Consider the following 21,386-nt stretch of genomic DNA (forward strand, 5'->3'; position numbering starts at 1 on the left):
TTTTTTTAGCCTCAAATATTAAAAAGGAGAAACCTTGCAATTTTCACACTGGCCACTGGGCATTTTTAGATGAACTTGCTGCTGTTACAACAATGTTTGCTACGACTCTTCCTGAGTTGAGTGGCTTTCCACCAGGTACTCGGGTTTTCTCACACATTGCAAAGATATATAGAAAGAGTATTTAGATTGTGAGTCCCAATGGGGACAATGATGTCTGTACAGCGCTGTGGAACATGATGGCGCTATAAAAGTACAATAAATACATTCTGGAGCCTGTGTTATTGGTTACGTTATGGAGGCGTTACCTGTCATTGTAATCATGCCTGTGATAAGGAGCCTGCTGAAAAATCTTCCTGAAAGGAGTGCGAGTCCAAAATATCCTCCCTCAGTGGGCAGTGTGTAGATTGCAAGATCGCAATTTTTTTTTTTTTTATGACATACATCGTGATAAAAAAAAATATATGGAACTCAAAAATCTAATTTAAGCAATAGGTAATTTTCTGACTACATATTTGCTTTAAATAAATAGGTTTGATAAAAACGATATATTGTAAGGTTTCACCTTATTAAAGTAGACATATAAAATACCAATTGGGTAGGGACAGACATTGAAAGAGTATATGGGATCTATTTTTCACAAATTCTTCCCACAGGGATATTGCCTTAACTGGAATTGAGATATTGCTTTCAGGGAATACAGTTGGTTTACAAAAGCTAATTTGCCAACAGATTGGAGATCTGGATTAGAGATGAGCGAACCTCAACTGTAAAGTTCAGGGTTTGTACCAGACACCTAGTGTCCGATGCTGAACTCCGAACACGGACTTCTCCCGGAAGTCCGTTTTAGTGTCCGGAGTTCTATGAGAGGAGAGAGACTCTGTGGGGGTACTGTGCTTCATTTGGCAGCCCCTTAGCCGATAATATGACTGACTATATTTTACAGCACTAAAGTTCGGGCCCCCATTGACTTCTATGGTGTTCGGGATCAAGTTTGGTTAGAGTTCTGGTACCCAAACTTTGGATTTAAGTTCAGTCAAAACAGAACATCCACAGGTCCACTCATTCCTAATCTGGATGACAGACTGAAGCAGTGTCATACAAAACCAGGTTCAGGGCAGAAAACAAATTTCTTGTAACATTGGTAAACAGGATAAGTTCAGAGCAGGAAGTATAAAATGCTAAGAACATCTTTACAGATCACAGGTTCTAATATTAGCGAGAAAGTAAAGTCTTAAAGGCATCTCTTAGCGGATTTATGCTCCCCAAGCACTGGGCAGCATGAATAAGAACATGGGTGCACCATTGCAGCGAGGAATATTTTTTTCTGAAATTTTCTAGAATTTCAGAGAAAATATATTTTGGAGATTTGACCAGGGACCATAGGTAGATATGAGACTATTCTGGTACTGGCTCCGGATGGCTTTTCCCAGCACCGCTCCAGGTGATAGACAAGTCTCTATGTACAAGAGAGCCCCGCTGCCGGTAGGAAATTGACATTATTCCCTTTGACAGCGTTTGGGATGGCACTGGCACGGTTTTAGTCACCGCTCTGTGCATAGAGAGCAGCGGCTATAACAGCGACCAGTCACGGACTGACAGCAGGTTCAGCATTAGAGCCGGCTGTCAGTCAGTCGGTGACAAACTGTGCCGGAGCCATCCCTATAACTTGGAAGCCAAACGCTGTCGGGGAGAATGAAGTTAATTTCCTCCTGGCAGCAGGGCTCTCAGTGTCAGCACCTTATGATGTCCGTACGCTAGTAACCTGAAGATTAACCACATATCTGCAGGTTAATAGCGCTATTTTAAAATGGCAGGTTCCCTTTAAGTAATGGGCTTGAGCATCATAGAGCCCTTGAAAAAGACAGGTGTAATGTGTTGATGAAAGATCGCTGTTGTAGCTGAGGACAGAATGGTACTTTGGCTGTGGTGAGTTACCCGCTTCCCATTACAGCAAAAGAAAACAAGTTTAAGTACAGGAAGCCACAGTTCATGGAGCACAATGACCAGATAGATTTAAATGGAGATATTAGACAACAAAAAGTACAGTCTGCCATTTGTGGACCATATTATATTACCTCCATTGAGATTCGCCTGTGGATTCTGTTCCTGAGGCAAACATCTGTGGGGGACTGGACTTCATCTGAAGAGGTCCCAGATGCTTGGTCACTTTCACCATCTGATCCCATTTTTAGATTTTCATGTACAATGTCTGAAACAAGCAAAAAAAAAATGTGAGCAAACACATACTCAATTGTTTTACCCTTTGGCGTAAGCCATAGAAAATGGTGGTGTGGAACTAAGGCACTTGTTGTAAGGTAAAATTTTAAAACTGGCAAAAGACTAAATACAATACATAGAGGGATCGGACTTTTACAGGGTAAAACGCGTTGGATAGAAAAGAAAGGCAGTAAGCCATGAGAGAGTGCACATCACATTTGAAGATTTGGGGCTGTAGACATAGAGTAATAGATTGTGCACAGGGAGAGCTGTTTGCTCTTCAACACGACCGGCATGCCTCCTAAGTGTTTACCATGGCATTAGTCATTAACGCAGAAAACACCATCTCATCACACAAGTATGGGATCAACTAGTTTAAAGGGGATCTCCACTACTATAAAAGTTAAACTTAATGGATCTAAACAAACTGGTCCAGTAGGTGAAATAAGTTCTTGGCAGGGGTGGACATCCCATTGGTGCAACCTGGGCAGCTGCACAGGGACAAGAGGAAAGAGGGTCTACTTTTACCGCCAAGCAGATGGAATTGTGCATTATGAGGTGCTATTGGACTGCAATTGGCTCATATTTTTCTTGCACAAGGGTCCTCTTCTGTCTGTGTCCACTCCAGGTTCTGTTTTTTTTTTTTAATCTCTTCAGCTATTCTGGTACAATTAAGGTTAATTTTAATATAGGGGACTACATTTAAATGGAAGCCAACATCAGAAAATAACCTACTGTAGGGGTTTACCCCCCCCCAATCTACCACCAGCTATATAAAGAATTTAGGAAAATGCTGGTACAAGCCTCTGAGCTTGCAGGTAGAGATGTTTAGGAAACCAGTAATGGACGCCATGCTCTTATGACGCTCATCCTGCCTTCACTGATGTCCCATTAGCAGGGATACATCACAGGCCATAATTAATCCTCTTCAGGCAGGCTGGTAGCTAGTAGCACATGATACATGCATTGGCTGAAAAGGAACAAGTACACCCAACATGAGCTGTACAGATAAATCGGAAATATAAAGGTTATATGCTGAATAGCCAAACATTTAATACACGCATGGGCCAGGTCCACTAAAGCAAAATCCCTTTGCTATGATGTTCATGTGTGCCAACGTGGTAATAAGGAAAGTGGTAATCTTCAGGAGAGAACCCATTCAATGTAAAGCTTCTAGTATTCCCTATATGAAAAAGAATAGGTATTGGGGGCTATTCTGCGCTGTGATTCTTAGAGAAACATTCACTTTGTGCAACAGGCAATAGAAGACTATCATTCATCTCGTTGTATAAATGATTCTTCTGTCAGTAATGGCATTCCAATTTTTTGCAATTACAGCACTGAGGCGTCCCATTGAGCGCTTGTTTTATATAATGATTGCTGTTGTATGCACCAAAGATTCTGCTTGTGTTAGCAAAAGCCTTTTCATAAATTTGCTAAATTAGTTTGGCAAAAAGGAGAAAACACAAGACAAGTGCCTCTTGTTTTACAAAAATAATGAAGTAATGAAATGGTTGTCAGCGCTATAAAACAAGCCACAGCCAATCCCTTCTAAATCAAAGAGCCAAAACATACAGGGCAAACTAAAGACCCCAAAATCAATGAATTAGGAGCTCATTTCTGGCAGTGCAGTTACACCTTAAGGGTATGTTCCCACGAGGTCACTGTGCCGCCCGTGGAATTACCAGGCTTTTCTAGGAGGAGCAGCTTTCCTATAGCCAGCGGTTTTTAACCTGAAATGGCTTAGCTAGCACCTTTGCCACCATTTTTACCAGATATCTTTTCTCTATGTATTTTCCACTATAGCGTCGAGCTGTTTTCCAGCAGAAGCTGTCCAGAGAATGAACATGTTACTTCTTTTAATCACTTCAGGGTTTCCAAACCAGGAAGTGGTTAAAAGTAGTGATACAAGATGGAAAATGTGCACAACAATGTTGTTTTGACATTTCTTGCGGTAATTTTGCAGCATTTTCTCACTCATACTCTAGGCATTTTTTGTGTTTTTCCCTGTTATAATGTGAACCTTGAATATAATGGATAGTAAGGTTTACATACCAGGTGTGGATGTTTCTGATAGGCTTTTACCCTCTAGTAAGCCTAATGAGACGAAAACAGTCGGGTTATGTGCAATTGATGTACTGGTTTTAACTGTACATTAAAGAGTGGAGAAGTAACTTTTAATCTGGGTCTATGCAGAGTATCGTTCATAAGGAAGGACAGTGTGGCAGCCATATTTCATGAGGAAGATGATGTAGTGGTAATATTTTATATGAGAGGACCTGTGGAGGCCATGTATAATAAGAGGAAAGTTTGAGGTCATTTTTTGCATTTATGTTCCCACAGAGTTCTGGCAATGTATGCATGTTCTGATGGTGGTTCTGGTGCTGTTTTCATGCACTGATGATGGTTCTTCTCATGTAGTAATGTAGAATTTAAAAATTTGTAAGATGACATCCTACTTGGCTACGTTAATAAAGTAGTATGTCGTTTAACAAGGATAAGTACATTTGTATTTATATGGTTACATGTGATAAAAAGCTATCAAAACATACAGTACAGACCAAAAGTTTGGACACACCTTCTCATTTAAAGATTTTTCTGTATTTTCATGACTATGAAAATTGTACATTCACACTGAAGGCATCAAAACTATGAATTAACACATGTGGAATTATATACTTAACAAAAAAGTGTGAAACAACTGAAAATATGTCTTATATTCTAGGTTCTTCAAAGTAGCCACCTTTTGCTTTGATGACTGCTTTGCACACTCTTGGCATTCTCTTGATGAGCTTCAAGAGGTAGTCACCGGAAATGGTCTTCCAACAATCTTGAAGGAGTTCCCAGAGATGCTTAGCACTTGTTAGCCCTTTTGCCTTCACTCTGCGGTCCAGCTCACCCCCAAACCATCTCGATTGGGTTCAGGTCTGGTGACTGTGGAGGCCAGGTCATCTGGCGTAGCACCCCATCACTCTCCTTCTTGGTCAAATAGCCCTTACACAGCCTGGAGGTGTGTTTGGGGTCATTGTCGTGTTGAAAAATAAATGATGGTCCAACTAAACGCAAACCGGATGGAATAGCATGCCGCTGCAAGATGCTGTGGTAGCCATGCTGGTTCAGCATGCCTTCAATTTTGAATAAATCCCCAACAGTGTCACCAGCAAAGCACCCCCACACCATCACACCTCCTCCTCCCTGCTTCACGGTGGGAACCAGGCATGTAGAGTCCATCCGTTCACCTTTTCTGCGTTGCACAAAGACACGGTGGTTGGAAGCAAAGATCTCAAATTTGGACTCAACAGACCAAAGCACAGATTTCAACTGGTCTAATGTCCATTCCTTGTGTTCTTTAGCCCAAACAAGTCTCTTCTGCTTGTTGCCTGTCCGTAGCAGTGGTTTCCTAGCAGCTATTTTACCATGAAGGCCTGCTGCACAAAGTCTCCTCTTAACAGTTGTTGAAGAGATGTGTCTGCTGCTAGAACTCTGTGTGGCATTGACCTGGTCTCTAATCTGAGCTGCTGTTAACCAGCGATTTCTGAGGCTGGTGACTCGGATAAACTTATCCTCAGAAGCAGAGGTGACTCTTGGTCTTCCTTTCCTGGGGCGGTCCTCATGTGAGCCAGTTTCTTTGTAGCGCTTGATGGTTTTTGCAACAGCACTTGGGGACACTTTCAAAGTTTGCCCAATTTTTCGGACTGACTGACCTTCATTTCTTAAAGTAATGATGTCCACTCGTTTTTCTTTACTTAGCGGCTTTTTTCTTGCCATAATACAAATTCTAACAGTCTATTCAGTAGGACTATCAGCTGTGTATCCACCAGACTTCTGCACAACACAACTGATGGTCCCAACCCCATTTATAAGGCAAGAAATCCTACTTATTAAACCTGACAGGGCACACCTGTGAAGTGAAAACCATTTCCGGTGACTACCTCTTGAAGCTCATCAAGAGAATTCCAAGAGTGTGCAAAGCAGTCATCAAAGGAAAAGGTGGATACTTTGAAGAACCTAGAATATAAGACATATTTTCAGTTGTTTCACACTTTTTTGTTAAGTATATAATGGCACATGTGTTAATTCATAGTTTTGATGCCTTCAGTGTGAATGTACAATTTTCATAGTCAAAATACAGAAAAATATTTAAATGAGAAGGTGTGTCCAAACTTTTGATCTGTACTGTATGCACATCAAGTTTCTATCACTGAACCCATCAATCTATAAAAAATAAGTCCTCACACAGCTCTAACAGATAAATAAAAACAATAGGTCTCAGAATACGGTGACAATTTTTATTTTTTTTAACCCCTTCCCGACATGCGCAGTACATGTACTGCTCTGCTGCGTTCCCACAAAGAGCAGTATATGTACGGCACAGTGATCGCGCAGACTCGCGCTGTGCGCCGCCGCGATAAAATGTGGGTGTCAGCTCTATGTGAGAGCTGACACCCCGCAGCAACGCCCATGATCGTTGCTAGCACTGTTCATTGGCGTTTAACCCCTCTGATGCCACTATCAATAGTGACAGCGACATTGCGGGGCATCACAGAGGGAGTGGGCTCCCTCTCTGCTTCCATCGGTACAACGCGATGGGATCGCGTTATGTTGATGGTCTCCATAGTTCCCTCCGGTCCTAAGATGGCTGCGGGTCCTTCAGGAAGGTGGCCACTCAGAACCTGCTCTGAGAGCAGGAGCTGAGACGCCTCCTTCCTGCCTGTCAGACGCTGATCTTATGCTCTGCAGTATCAGCTTAGCGATCAGGGCAGAGAACGTTGATGTCCCATAGTGGGACAATGTGAAACAGTAAAAAAAAAAAGTAATAAAAATTGTAAAAATACTGTAAAAAAAAATAAAAATAAATAAATCACAAAATAAAGAACAAAAAAGGAAAAAATATTAATTCAATAAATACATTTATCTGTGTAAAAAAATAAACAAAAAAAGTACACATTTGGTATCGCCGCTTCCGTAACGACAAAAACTATATAAATGTGGTATCGCTGTAATAATGATTATCCAAATAAAGCTGCCTTATCAATTTTACCACATGCGGAACGGCAAAAAAAAATCCCCAAAAAAGAATTCCTGAATTGCTGGTTTTTGTTCATTCTGCCTCCCAAAAAAACGGAATAGAAAGCGATCAAAAAATGTCATTTTCCCAAACATGGAACCAACAACAAAGACATTCGTCCCACAAAAAAACAAGCTGTCACATAACTATGTCGGCAGAAATCTGGAAAAATTATAGCTCTCAAAATTTTGTGCTAAAAAACAATTCTTGAGGGAAAAATTTGTTTTTTTATTTTTTATTTTCATGACTCAATGTTATAAACTTCTGTGAAGCACCTGGAGGTTCAAAGTGCTCACCACACATCTAGAGAAGTTCTCTGAGGGGGTCTAGTTTCCAAAATGGTGACACTTGTGAGGGGTTTCCACTTTTTAGGCAGATCAACGGCCCTCCAAATGTGACATGGCGTCGTTTAAGTATGCCAGCAAATTTTACATTCAAAAAGTCAAATGGCACTCATTCCCTTCCGAGCCCTGCCGTGCGCTCAAACAGTTGTTTTCCCCCACAAATTGGGTATGTGTACGCTCAGAAGAAGTTGCACAACAAATTTTGGGGTCCATTTTCTCCTGCTACCTTTGTGAAAGTAAAAAAAATTGGGTCTAAAGTAAAACTTTTGTGGAAAAAAGTTAAATGTTTATTATTTCCTTCCACATTCCATTAATTCCTGTGAAGCACCTGAAGGGTTAATAAACTTCTTGACTGTGGTTTTTAGCACCTTGAGAGGTGCAGTTTTTACAATGGTGTCACTTTGGCGTATTTTTCTGTCATATAGACCCCTCAAAGTGACTTCAAATGTGATGTGGTCTATAAAGAAATGGTTTTGTAAATTTTGTTGGAAAAATGAGAAATCGCTGGTCAACTTTTAACCCTTATAACTTCCTAATAAGAAAAAAAATTTTGGTTCCAAAAAATTGTGCTGATTTAAAGTAGACATGTGGGAAATGTTATTTATTAACTATTTTGTGTGACATGACTCTGATTTAAGGGCATAAAGATTAAAAGTTAAGTTTGAAAATTGCCAAATTTTCACAATTTTCACCAAATTTCAGATTTTTCATAAATATACATAAGTATATCAAAGAAATTTTACCACTATCATGAAGTACAATATGTCCCGAAAAAAAATCTCAGAATCAGGGGGATTGGTTGAAGCGTTCCAGAGGTATTACCTCATAAAGTGACAGTGGTCAGAATTAAAAAAATTGGCCTGGTCAGGAAGGTGAAAACAGGATTAGGGATTAAGGGGTTAAAGAAACTTCAGGATTTTTTTCTCCAACATTTAAATAAAACTAATATTCTGATAATCATGCCAACATGAAGAGTCATATTTCCAGGTGATTTTTTGTACCAAGCAAAGAAGGCTTTAAAAAGAAAGCCCAAAACACAATGGCAGAATTGCATTTATTCCCTGCAAGCTTAAATCGAAGGGAGGGAAGCCAGAAGGCTAGAATTTGCCTCTGGCTCGTCCAGCAGCTACTTATTGTGTATGGAGCCCATTAAAATACACTTTCCTTTCCCCTCAAGTTAGAGTTTGCAGGTACTATTCAGCTGCTTTTTCTGACAACTCAATATGGTTGTCAACTCCCTTCTACTATGCAGGTTTCTTCTGCAGACATGTAAACTAAATCTAGGTTGAAAAAGGATGTGAGATTTTTTGCTAAAAATAATGCACCATAAAACCAAACTCAAAACTAATAACTTCTCTCTAAATTCTAAAAGTCTGGCAACCTACAGAGGCGTTATCTCATGTGGCTGCTGGAGTTGTGCTCTGTCTAAGGCTGTGTGCCCACGTAGCATTTTTCAAGCGTATATGCTGCGGAATTTCCGCAGCGTAAACGCTTGAAAAACGCATGTATATCCGCACCCCATGGTCCCCAATGGGATTCCGCAAGTTCTATGCACATGCTGCGGATTTTTCCGCAGCGTTTATGCCGCGTTCAAAAATCCGCAGCATGTCATTTAATTTTGCGTTTCCGCAAGCGGAATTGCCTTTGTCCAATGCATAAAAAACGCAAGGCAATTCCGCATGTGGAAAACGCGTGATAAACGCGCGAAAAATGCGCGATAAACGCGTGCGGAATTCCGCATGCGTTTTTCCGGGAGAGGACTTGCATTTATGCAGCAGAAATTTTCTGCTTCATAAATGCAACGTGGGCACATAGCCTAAGAGAATAAAGCTAAAAGGCGTGTTGCACTAATGGACATCATCACTTTATCACATTTGGGCAAAGAAAGTACTGATAAAATGACAAACAGGAGAAAAACTGCAAGGACCAATATTTGTATTTTATGTGCCCCTCTAGGTAGAAAGGTTAGACTTAGACTAAATCCTAACCTAAATAATTAGATCCAAATCTAATTTATGCCTATTTCAGTATAATAAATTTGTCAGAGTTAAGGAGTGTGGTCTATTATTACTACTGAATATATTTTTGTTATTTTCTAGACAATTTACAGGTAGCCTTCATTCCAAAGATTAAAGGGAATATGTCACCAGGTCTTTGCTACTCCACCAGAGAGCAGCATAATGCATGGACAGAGACCATGATTCCATTGATGTGTCATGAGCCAAAACGTCACTTCCGGCGGTGCAGTCCACCACGACACGCACGTCGTTTACCATGATGCTATTCTCATCACATTTCCAGTGATGCGGTCTACAGTGGCACGCACCCCGCCAATTTTAATGAAACAGCAGGACACGGGCTCCACCTGCCTCTGAGCTAACGTCCACACCATTATAGGTAATCTCCTACATCTCTAGCCCTCATATGGGTTGCTGACGTGGTGGGTTATAGGACTTATGACATCTTATTTGTATATGTGTAGATAATATTTTTGTATTGATAACTGACCAGATCAGCATAATTATTGGATTGGGCTATCCCTATACACATTTGTTCTCTATGTTATTTTCCACCACTTGTTCATATATTCTGTGTATGCATAGGCTTTGTATCACTCTCTATGTAGCAACCCTATTTTATGTGCCAGCTCTTATCTTCATTATTGGTTACCCAGGCATACGGCATTTGTCTCCTCTATTTTGTTTTGGAGACATATGTGACCTTCTACAAAAAGTATTCTATTTGTTTTTATGACCTTTCAGTGTGTTTTTTTCTATATATTAAAAGTATATTACATTTTTTGGTATATTGCAAGTCATGTCTTACTTTTTTTTATGGGTCTCTGGTGCCGTACATACACTTATTTTTCCTCTTTAGACTAATGCATTGGTGTATGGCACAAGACTATAATATTCTTTGAAGTGTCGGCTCATTTTCCTATCACACACTGGGCTGCTTGCTGTAATTTTGATAAAAATCACTTTAATTTGCTGCAGATCTAGCAGTTCTCAGAATGCAGAGGTCGGTACAGCCCCGCTCTCACCTCTGATCGGCAGCTTTCTTTGCACACTGTACATTGGCAGATAGCGGTCAGCGATGCGGGTGGAGTTAAACAATTGACAATGTGAACTGCAACATTTAGAAAGAAAAAAACACTGCAAATGGACACACAAAAAAGATCAAAGCCTTATCTGTGTGCGTTTCTAATACTAGGCCGCCCATGCATAGATACAGTACAGACCAAAAGTTTGGACACACCTTCTCATTTAAAGATTTTTCTGTATTTTCTTGACTATGGAAATTGTACATTCACACTGAAGGCATCAAAACTATGAATTAACACATGTGGAATTATATACTTAACAAAAAAGTGTGAAACAACTGAAAATATGTCTTATATTCTAGGTTCTTCAAAGTAGCTACCTTTTGCTTTGATGACTGCTTTGCACACTCTTGGCATTCTCTTGATGAGCTTCAAGAGGTAGTCACCGGAAATGGTTTTCACTTCACAGGTGTGCCTTGTCAGGTTTAATAAGTTGGATTTCTTGCCTTATAAATGGGGTTGGGACCATCAGTTGTGTTGTGCAGAAGTCAGGTGGATACACAGCTGATAGTCCTACTGAATAGACTGTTAGAATTTGTATTATGGCAGAAAAAAGCAGCGAAGTAAAGAAAAACGATTGGCCATCATTACTTTAAGAAATGAAGGTTAGTCAGTCCGAAAAATTGGGAAAACTTTGAAAGTGTCCCCAAGAGCAGTTGCAAAAACCATCAGGCGCTAGAAAGAAACTGGCTCACATGAGGACCGCCCCAGAAAAGGAAGACCAAGAGTCACCTCTGCTTCTGAGGATAAGTTTATCCGAGTCACCAGCCTCAGAAATCGCAGGTTAACAGCAGCTCAGATTAGAGACCAGATCAATGCCACACAGAGTTCTAGCAGCAGACACATCTCTACAACAACTGTTAAGAGGAGACTTTGCGCAGCAGGCCTTCATGGTAAAATAGCTGCTAGGAAACCACTGCTAAGGACAGCAACAAGCAGAAGAGACTTGTTTGGGCTAAAGAACACAAGGAATGGACATTAGACCAGTGGAAATCTGTGCTTTGGTCTGAGGAGTCCAAATTTGAGATCTTTGGTTCCAACCACCGTGTCTTTGTGCGACGCAGAAAAGGTGAACGGATGGACTCTACATGCCTGGTTCCCACCGTGAAGCAGGGAGGAGGAGGAGTGATGGTGTGGGGGTGCTTTGCTGGTGACACTGTTGGGGATTTATTCAAAATTGAAGGCATACTGAACCAGCATGGCTACCCCAGCATCTTGCAGCGGCATGCTATTCCATCCGGTTTGCGTTTAGTTGCACCATCATTCATTTTTCAACAGGACAATGACCCCAAACACACCTCCAGGCTGTGTAAGGGCTATTTGACCAAGAGGGAGAGTGATGGGGTGCTACGCCAGATGACCTGGCCTCCACAGTCACCAGACCTGAATCCAATCGAGATGGTTTGGGGTGAGCCGGACCGCAGAGTGAAGGCAAAAGGGCCATCAAGTGCTAAGCATCTCTGGGAACTCCTTCAAGATTGTTGGAAGACCATTTCCGGTGACTACCTCTTGAAGCTCATCAAGAGAATGCCAAGAGTGTGCAAAGCAGTCATCAAAGCAAAAGGTGGCTCCTTTGAAGAACCTAGAATATAAGACATATTTTCAGTTGTTTCACACTTTTTTGTTAAGTATATAATTCCACATGTGTTAATTCATAGTTTTGATGCCTTCAGTGTGAATGTACAATTTTCATAGTCATGAAAATACAGAAAAATCTTTAAATGACAAGGTGTGTCCAAACTTTTTGTCTGTACTGTAGGTATAAGTGGTCGTTTCATCATTATTTGGTATTGGAGTTGCCTCCATCTTTATCAAAGGGAGGGCTGCTGCATCGTGTAGTGCATTGGGGTTCTGGCCTGTGTTGGTAAATACGGCTGCCTTTTTTCTGCTGTACTTTTTGAACATTTAGTGTAACATCAGTCCATTGCAATGTCTGCTACTACGGTAGAATGAAGTCTTCCGAATATCAGAGGTCGATTACGGATCGTGATTAGTGCTCATACAGACACACATATGTCTAAGAGGCTTTTGGGATCAGGTCAGGAGATCAGCAGTCGGTCCAGAAATCACAGTCTGCACCGAGTCCATGTTTCCTGAAGGTCTGAATTCAGCACAATACTAAAATACTGGCATTTATTCAGTACTTGATTCTTGTCTTTTTATGGATGTAAAGGTCATCAAAAAAGGGTTATTCCAGATAATTAGCCCTTCTTTGATAGCCCATGACTGTACTACTTGGGACACATCAATGGACCGTATAATTTGTCTTTGCAGAGAGAGGCGCACAAGGGGGTGGGGGTAAACATGGTGGCTAGATGCGAGATATAAAACTCATTACATACACAGTGTTTTAGTTTGGATGGTTTGCTTTTCTTCTCTATACATCTTAAAAACCATCAGAAAAAAAATGCATGTACAATTTAACACTAAATAAATGCCACCAAAAACGCACTGCAATTGTATCTGTTCCTTAGGCTATGTGCCCACGATGCAGAAATGCTCCGGATTTTTCCTGAGCGTTTCTGCATCTCCCTGGCAGAAAAAACTCATGCGGATTGTACATGCGTTTTCCTGCCAGGGACAAGCGGATGTGAAGCGTTCTTCACATGCATTTCCGCATGCAGGTTGACAAGCGCTTTCCAAGCGATTTTAGCATCACTTGGAAAGTGCTTAACAACTTGGTCACACTGTATAAATCCATGCAGCCGGCATGGATTCATATAGTGTGACCCGAGAGAATGTCAAAAAATAAAAAATAAACCTATACTTACCTTCCGATGGCCCGTGCAGTCTTGCTGCGCTCCTGTGCTGGCTGCCGGCAGATCGCGGAACGCTGTACTGAAGGACCTGCCGTCACATGACTGTGACGTCACCGCAGGTCCTTCAGTCCTGCGCGATTTGTAGGCAAGCACAGGGAAGGAGTCCAGGGGTCGTCGGAAGGTGAATATAATCTTTATTTTTTAATTTTATTCTTTTTTTTTACAGCTTTTAGGTTACCTGGGTGTGGAGGAGAGTCTCCTGTCCTCCACACCTGGGTACCATCCGCACATTAGAACGCGCCAATTATGCAAGTACAGATGCAGTCTTGCGGAATTGGCGCGTTCTAATGCAAGTCAATGGCGGGGAAAACGCAGCACTTCCGCAAAATAATTGGTAGTGCTGCGGATTTTTCCGCAATGATAATCCGCAGCGGAAATTTCCGCAGCATGTGCACAGCACATGCAGATTATCATTGGGGAACATAAAAGACCTTCTACCATGCGTTTTTTAAGCGTTTCTGCTGCTGCGTAAACGCTTAAAAAACGCATTGTGGGCACACAGCCTTAAAGCGAGTCCTGTCTTTATATTTTATATGCTTACCAATTTTGTGGCTGTTATGATTTTCTTGTACCCCCCTCTCTTTTCTCATAGTTCTTATAGGTTTATACATTTTATATGTAAAAGTCAATAAAAATAAATAAAATAGAAAAAAAAAAGTTGGCAGTTTTTACAAAGTGCAAAACATCACAAAAAGAAAACCTTGTGAATGCGGCATTATAGGATATGTAGAAAGTTTAAAATTCATTAGGAAGGTCTTCTTATAATGGTGTCACTAAAGTCATAGTAACGTTAATCAATAACATTTATAGTTGTCTGGGCAAAAAACACCTCGCCAGTGACTTGGAGCTGTAACAAAATTAACCATTTTCTTTTACAAAATACTCATCATCTTTTAATATGCAAATTGCCTCTTCAGAGAAAAAGAGGACTTGTACTCTATAGCGCCACCTATTGGAAGCAACAATCCTACAAGTCACAATCAACCCTTTAACGAGTCGTGCAATATGACTTAGGATAAAAGACAAATCAGAATCTCAATTTGCAGACACGGTGTTTCAGGCTGTTGGCCCTCATCAGTGAAAAGTATGAGAACTGATTTGGCTGGGTGAGAGGCTCTGGACTGAGGCCTGTGTTTGGCTGCAGGGGTCAGATGACTTGAGCAGTACGTCATTGGATGTTATTCTTTAATCACAGATCATACCTAGTAGTACAAGGCAGGACTACTATGTGCCCGTAGTCACGTGCCGAGCCGGATATGTGTTAAAAAAAAACAAAAAAACACTCAAATGTAAAGTTTTGATTAAGGAAAAAAAGTGTACAACCAACCATGTACAGAATTGCAGACTTATGACTGATCACTATCAGAATTGAAGGCGCTTATGCCCTATATTTATCCTCACTGCAGTAGGAGTAATAGAGGGCTCAAGGCTCTATGTTTTTAGTTTTTTCCTAGTTGTCAAATATAAGAAAAAAGACCTACAAAACAAAACATGTTTAAGCTTATTAAGTAAGAAATACACCACAAACAGAGAGCGCTGGCATTATAAATGCAGAGGCAGGGAAATCAGAAGGTAAACGAGGAGATGGCTCACACCACAATATCTTATAAACACTCCAAACAGTCTGGCATTCATAAGCCTACAATGAAACATTCAGTGATTTCTATCAGATGATGCCAACCAGCCCCGCATCCAGATCCTCACATAAACATAGTCAATTCAGGAGATGTTATTCCCCAAGTACATCTCTGGTAAATGTCAGCTGGCCAAAAACATCTGAGCTAGATGGATGGTGCAATGAGAAATCTACCGGAATGGGGACAATAATGCCTATCCATTATACGGTAACCTGGTTAGGTGTCTTCATAGCCCTCCTGTCTGGCACCCACTAATATAGGAATAGTTATGACTTTTTCTAGAAACATATCCTGCCATTAAAAGACACTCTTTTGAAAAGCATTTTATAGATGACATCTATAGAAACGTAATGCAGCCCACACCTACCTTCACATTTCCTAAAAGAACATCTTTATTAAATAGGCTTTCCAGCTGCTAAAATATATTTGTAAAAAGGCTGAATTAGACCTTTAGCAATGTCCCACAGGTCCCACTCTTCTGCTCACCTAATCCCATCCTTGTGTCACAGCATTAACAGCCAAGAATGAATGACCCATGGGAACTAATGTACTAGGAGATGTTTACCAGTACTTAGCCAGTGTGGAACCTATTGTAATCTGTGATGAAGCCCCAAAAATGCAGTCTGCCCGGTAATGGTTAAAACAAAGGCTACTGTGGACAGGTCATCTTTAGAAGTAGTACAGCGCCCTTACTTGGATATTTCTGTACCTCGTACTGTGATCAGTAGTGGTCATATCCGGAATGTATGGCAGGGCTCAGATGGGGAAAGAATTTCAATATCCGTATTAAAAATAAATTAATTAAATAAAACACTAAAAAGTCTCTAGAAGGAATCTGGTTTTCATGTGTACTTGGAGACCAAGAAGCTGGCAGTCACCTCATAATCCACCTACATGTTGGCATGCACTAAAAGAGCAGACAAATGCGTGTACTTCATTAGTCTCTCTTCAATCACTGATAAACCGGGCTGATGGCATTAGTTCCTGAAACATCACTAGAACATGGATGATAGGAATGAGTTAACTGTGGTATTTAGGGAGACAATATAAGCTAACAGGTAACCTGGGCACAGCTACAACTAGAGAAGCCCCTCTAAAATACCACCCCTTTATCTAGATTAAATTTGCTGGGTATACTAGGAATACTAGCCTAATTCTTTGAGCGGACCACCCCATATTTCAAAGCAATGTCGTGTATTCCTCTCTGTATCAGAAGGCAATGACAAAGTTAGCCCGTATGTATACACGTGGTCAAAATTATTGGTACCGCTCATTTAATGAAAGAAAAACCCTGAAAAGTTCTGACAATTACACCAATAATGATAGATGATTGTGACATTTCACAGTTTTCGGCCTCATTCAGAATTCAGCGATTTTACACATGACACTCAGAACTTTTTTGTGTGTATCAGTGTATTTCCTCCGATTTTCATCAGTGTTTGGTCAGTGTCAGTTTTTACCATCAGTGTTTGGTCATGGATATTCACTGGTGATAAAAAAAACTAAAACTCCTATCCATTACAATGTTAATCATGGGAAAGAGACAAGAAAAATACCAAAATAACTGTAAGTAAATGGATAGATCGCACAGTGCAAAAATAATAATAAATAATAAAGGGTATTTAGTTAACATAATTTTGATAAAAATAATGTAAAAGCTATCCCGCCACGTCACGGCAACCCTTATGGGACAGTCCTAACTCTAATATTAAAAACCTTACCATTTGTCAAGTGACATACATATGGACAAGGGCAGAGAGACTGGATCCCTAGTATAAGCATAGACCCGAGGCAGAATGAGCATCTCAGCTCAGACAAGGCCTTGTGTGAACATGCATTTACATTTTGCATGCACATCAATTTACGTTTCAGTTCAGACCTCCAGGTTTTTTTCTTTGTAGTTCAATGTGCTTTAGTGCATATAAAAGGGTATGGCCGCCCTTTGTCTGAGCTGAGACGCTCATTCTGCCTCGGGTCTATGCTTATACTAGGGATCCAGTCTCTCTGCCCTTGTCCATATGTATGTCAAAATTATGTTAACTAAATACCCTTTATTATTTATTATTATTTTTGCACTGTGCGATCTATCCATTTACTTCCAGTTATTTGGGTATTTTTCTTGTCTTTGGTTTTTCTCTGTCTAATGGCTTTGTGTGAACATGCATTTACATTTTGCATGCACATCAATTTACATTTCAGTTCAGACCTCCAGGTTTTTTCAATGTTAATCATGGACAGAACATGGACTGTACACGAAGGCCCTGTGAGCTTGCCTTGTATTCTGCATAATATAACAATTCTGGTGAAGCTTTTCTTAGATCTTTAAATTGACAACGGGCATTATACATACATTTTTCGGAAGAATAACAGAGCAGCAGCACAACACATATGTATGAAAATATATACCATGCTATTTCATGGGTAATACATGCATTAACTAAAGCAAACCTGTCAGGAATGGCGACAGGTCCCCCTCTTATATGATTGAACAGAATTATTTGCTCTCCCATGTTATTATTCATGAGTAAATATAAGCCTTACAGGACATATAAAGCTGCTGAAGAAATGTCTTGTTGATTTTAGAGTGAAGGTTTCTAATATTTGCTTTTTTTCAGAGCCTATATTAATGACGCTCTCACTAAGAGATGCAAAATCCTCATGTCACACGCACGCTCCTACAGGTACCATGAACAATGATAGTGTTATATGTGAGAAAACAATAAAAAAAATCATTACCTAGTCTGCTTCCATTCCTGGGCATTGCCATGAAGGAGCCAAGACTTCCGCCTATAACACTGTGTGGTCTTCTCAGTGGTGGCTTCTTGAAGGATCCTGTGTATTGATGGAGGAAGGAGTGCATACTATGAGACGTCGGAGGCCTGCCATTCTTCACAATAGGTTCTAGTAATCCCAAAGGCAACAGATCCATTCCATCAGAAAAGGAAAGATTGTAGTATAGGTAGAGACCCACGGAAAAAAAAGCAGGAAGAAAAAGAATTGATTACTGTCCACACCATCTTATAATCAACAAGCACTGATAAAGGGGTGAAAGCCAAATTATTCAGAATCACTTGTGCTTTACTTTGCATGTTAGTTAGCGAGTAATGCATCAGATATAATCAACAGAAGAAAATTTCAGTTATCAATCCCAGCACCAGCAACATTTTTATTTCGGACAAGATGCAATGTTATTCGGATCAGATGGGACAAACTTACAGAATGAAGATGAAACATGCCATATATTCGTGTCTGTGAAGTAACCTCAGGACCCAATGTAGTTCAACAGAACCAAAATGTGCTGACCACAATAGGTTCTGTGTTATACAAATACATAAGGTCCATGCATTGAAGCCACATTATGCCATGAGCCCTCTTGGTTCTGAGGCCCTCATTACTGGAATACTGTTCATTGACAACAATGAATGTTCCTAAAACAGAATTGCATCCATTGAGTTTCTATCATGGTGTCCATTACCAGAAAAACAGCACAGTATGCGATGCTATATTTTATGCAAAAATGACAGCCACAGTAGACAAAACCCGACAGGTCCATTATAATCAATATGGTAGTTCTGGCAAAAAGGAATTCCCTAATGAAGATGTACCTAGCCTTGAATGAAACGGCATAAAACAAAAGGGAGACACAAATAGACATTCTCTAGTGGTGACATTGTGCATGTTGTGAAGCCATTGTGTTTGCATGTGAAAACGAGCACCTAAGCAATTGTGACAAGCCTATTAGAGGAGCAAAGAGCTGCTGCAAAACCCTCAGCCCAAGAACTATCCATATTACACACAATTCTCCCATCCAATTCCATGTACTATAGCGTTCAGCGGGCTAGCTGAAGAGCATAGCACGAGTTTAAGGGAGTATTCCAGCCAGAAAGAACGTTTCACCTATCCATTGAATAGTCACTCCAAGCTAAATCAGTCAGGGTCTGAAGGCTAAGGCCATCACTTATAACCAGGACAGAATACCCCTTTAAAACAATGTAAGCTATTCAATGGGGTTTTTGCAGAGCCCTGACCACCTTTTATGACACATTTATAAGGGTCATAGAAGACAAATCAAGGATAAATAGATATGTGCCAACTCGCAGTCGTTTAATAGTCTCTTTAGACAGGACGAACGCACTTCTACGCGCACAGAACAATCGTTAATACGCCCATAGAATAGCACTGTGCCCAGCAGTACGTGCCATGTTTACTGCTGCCGAGAATAATAATACAGAGAATATGTCAGCAGGTTTCTGCTATGTAATCTGAGACCAGCATGATTCCAGTGATGTGTCACTTACCGGGATGTGTGTAGTTGTTTCAATGAAATCAGTGTTTTGAGATTGGGATATTGGAGATTATCACTACAGGATGGGGCTAGTTGTCTTGTGCCATGTAGTAGTCATGCTCTGTGCAACCCCACCATTGATTGGCAGCTGTCTGCCTATGCACAGCGTACACAGAAAGCTGTCAATCACTGGTGTTGTTGGGGATATACAGAATCAGCATTCAGAGAACTGATACATCTGCAGCAGAGAAAATATGATTTTATCAAAACTGCAATAAGCAACCAAGTAAATGACACATTGCTTTCATCAGGGTCTGTGTCGCTATATCATGCTGCGCTCAGATGGGGGTAGAAAAAAAACATGGTAGCAAATTCCCTTTAAGTGAGCTTAAAATCACTTCACCTGACAAATGAACATTTTGCTCATTCGTTGTGTGGCTGGCAGCCTGTTCACCCTGAAAGAATATCAGTAAATGAGCGTTCCCGGTCATCAATGAATGTAAATGCACCTTAGGCCACGGCCCCACTATCAGTATTCGGTCAGTATTTTTTCTCAGGAGTGGGAGCCAAAACCAGGAGTGGGTGATAAATGCAGAATTGGTGACTTGTTTCTTTTATACCTTTTCTCTGATTGTTCCTCAACTGGTTTTGACTCCGACTCCTGAGAAAAAATACTGATCAAATATTGATAGATTTCCTTTAAGGTAACGGCCCCACTATCAACAGAAAATGACCAGGTTTTGTGTTAGGGAGCTTTTCTGCACGCTCGTGGGTCCCATCAATGTGTGCGTCCCTGCAAAACGGAATCCGGATGTGGACGCCAATGGGGCCATACACTATAATGGTGCCAGCAGAGCAAATGTGCAGTTTGTCATGCATCATTATTGGGAATATATGCCTAATGGAGGCGGACACCTACATGTCTGGACGCAAGCCAAGACAGGACCCATGAACATGCAGAAAAGCGCATTGTGAAAGCACCCCAATATGTATAAAAAAACAAACACATTTTTTTTTACAATCACTATATTCTCACTGGGGCTTCTTTTTTTTAATACTTTTATTTTCTGTTGTTTCAGAAAGATGGATTACAATGACAGGTAAAACAACTGATAACACAGGATCCACATTCACAATAGGTGATGTCACAGCTGACCCTGCTTCCCCTCCCTTCACAATAACCTTTGCACAGGCACATAAAACACTGCAATACAAAAGATGGGGTCGGGGTCTGGCCATTGTGCCTAATGTCTATGTGATACTTCATGAAATAATAGGAAGTGATGATTAGTTAGTATAGTTATATACGCACACACATAATAGTGCTGGCCAAAAGTATTGGCACCCCTGCAATTCTGTCAGATAATACTCAGTTTCTTCCTGAAAATGATTGCAATCACAAATTCTTTGGTATTATTCTCTTCATTTAATTTGTCTTCAATGAAAAAAAACACAAAAAGAATTATCCTAAAGCCAAATTGGATATAATTCCACACCAAACCTAAAAAAAGGAGGTGGACAAAAGTATTGGCACCCTTTGAAAAATCATGTGATGCTTCTCTAATTCATGTAATTAACAGCACCTGTAACTTACCTGTGGCACCTAACAGGTGTTGGCAATAACTAAATCACACTTGCAGGCAGTTAACATGGATTAAAGTTGACTCAACCTCTGTCCTGTGTCCTTGTGTGTACCACATTGAGCATGGAGAAAAGAAAGAAGACCAAAGAACTGTCTGAGGACTTGAGAAAGCAAATTGTGAGGAAGCATGAGCAATCTCAAGGCTACAAGTCCAGCTCCCAATACCTGAATGTTCCTGTGTCTTCCGTGCGCAGTGTCATCAAGAAGTTTAAAGCCCATGGCAGTGTGGCTAACCTCCCTAGATGTGGACGGAAAAGAAAAATTGACGAGA

General features: G+C 40.6%; 1 protein-coding gene across 5 annotated transcripts in view; it reads right to left on the minus strand.

The window, feature by feature from the left end:
• CDK17 (cyclin dependent kinase 17) overlaps positions 1 to 21,386 on the minus strand; it is a 170,226-nt gene that overhangs the window by 48,001 nt on the left and 100,839 nt on the right. For 3 of the 5 annotated variants that reach the window (XM_073651568.1, XM_073651566.1, XM_073651567.1), the window contains 2 exons: positions 17,925 to 18,089; positions 2,076 to 2,209 (listed from right to left, as the gene is read on the minus strand). In XM_073651568.1, coding sequence (XP_073507669.1) covers positions 2,076 to 2,209; positions 17,925 to 18,089 — 299 coding nt within the window. The remainder of the gene's footprint in view (positions 1 to 2,075; positions 2,210 to 17,924; positions 18,090 to 21,386) is intronic. The other 2 variants (XM_073651570.1, XM_073651571.1) reach the window with 2 other exon arrangements.

The sequence above is a fragment of the Phyllobates terribilis genome, unplaced genomic scaffold (assembly GCF_046119375.1).
Source record: "Phyllobates terribilis strain yellow unplaced genomic scaffold, ASM4611937v1 Scaffold_11__3_contigs__length_659146591, whole genome shotgun sequence".
NCBI classification, from domain to species: domain Eukaryota; kingdom Metazoa; phylum Chordata; class Amphibia; order Anura; family Dendrobatidae; genus Phyllobates; species Phyllobates terribilis.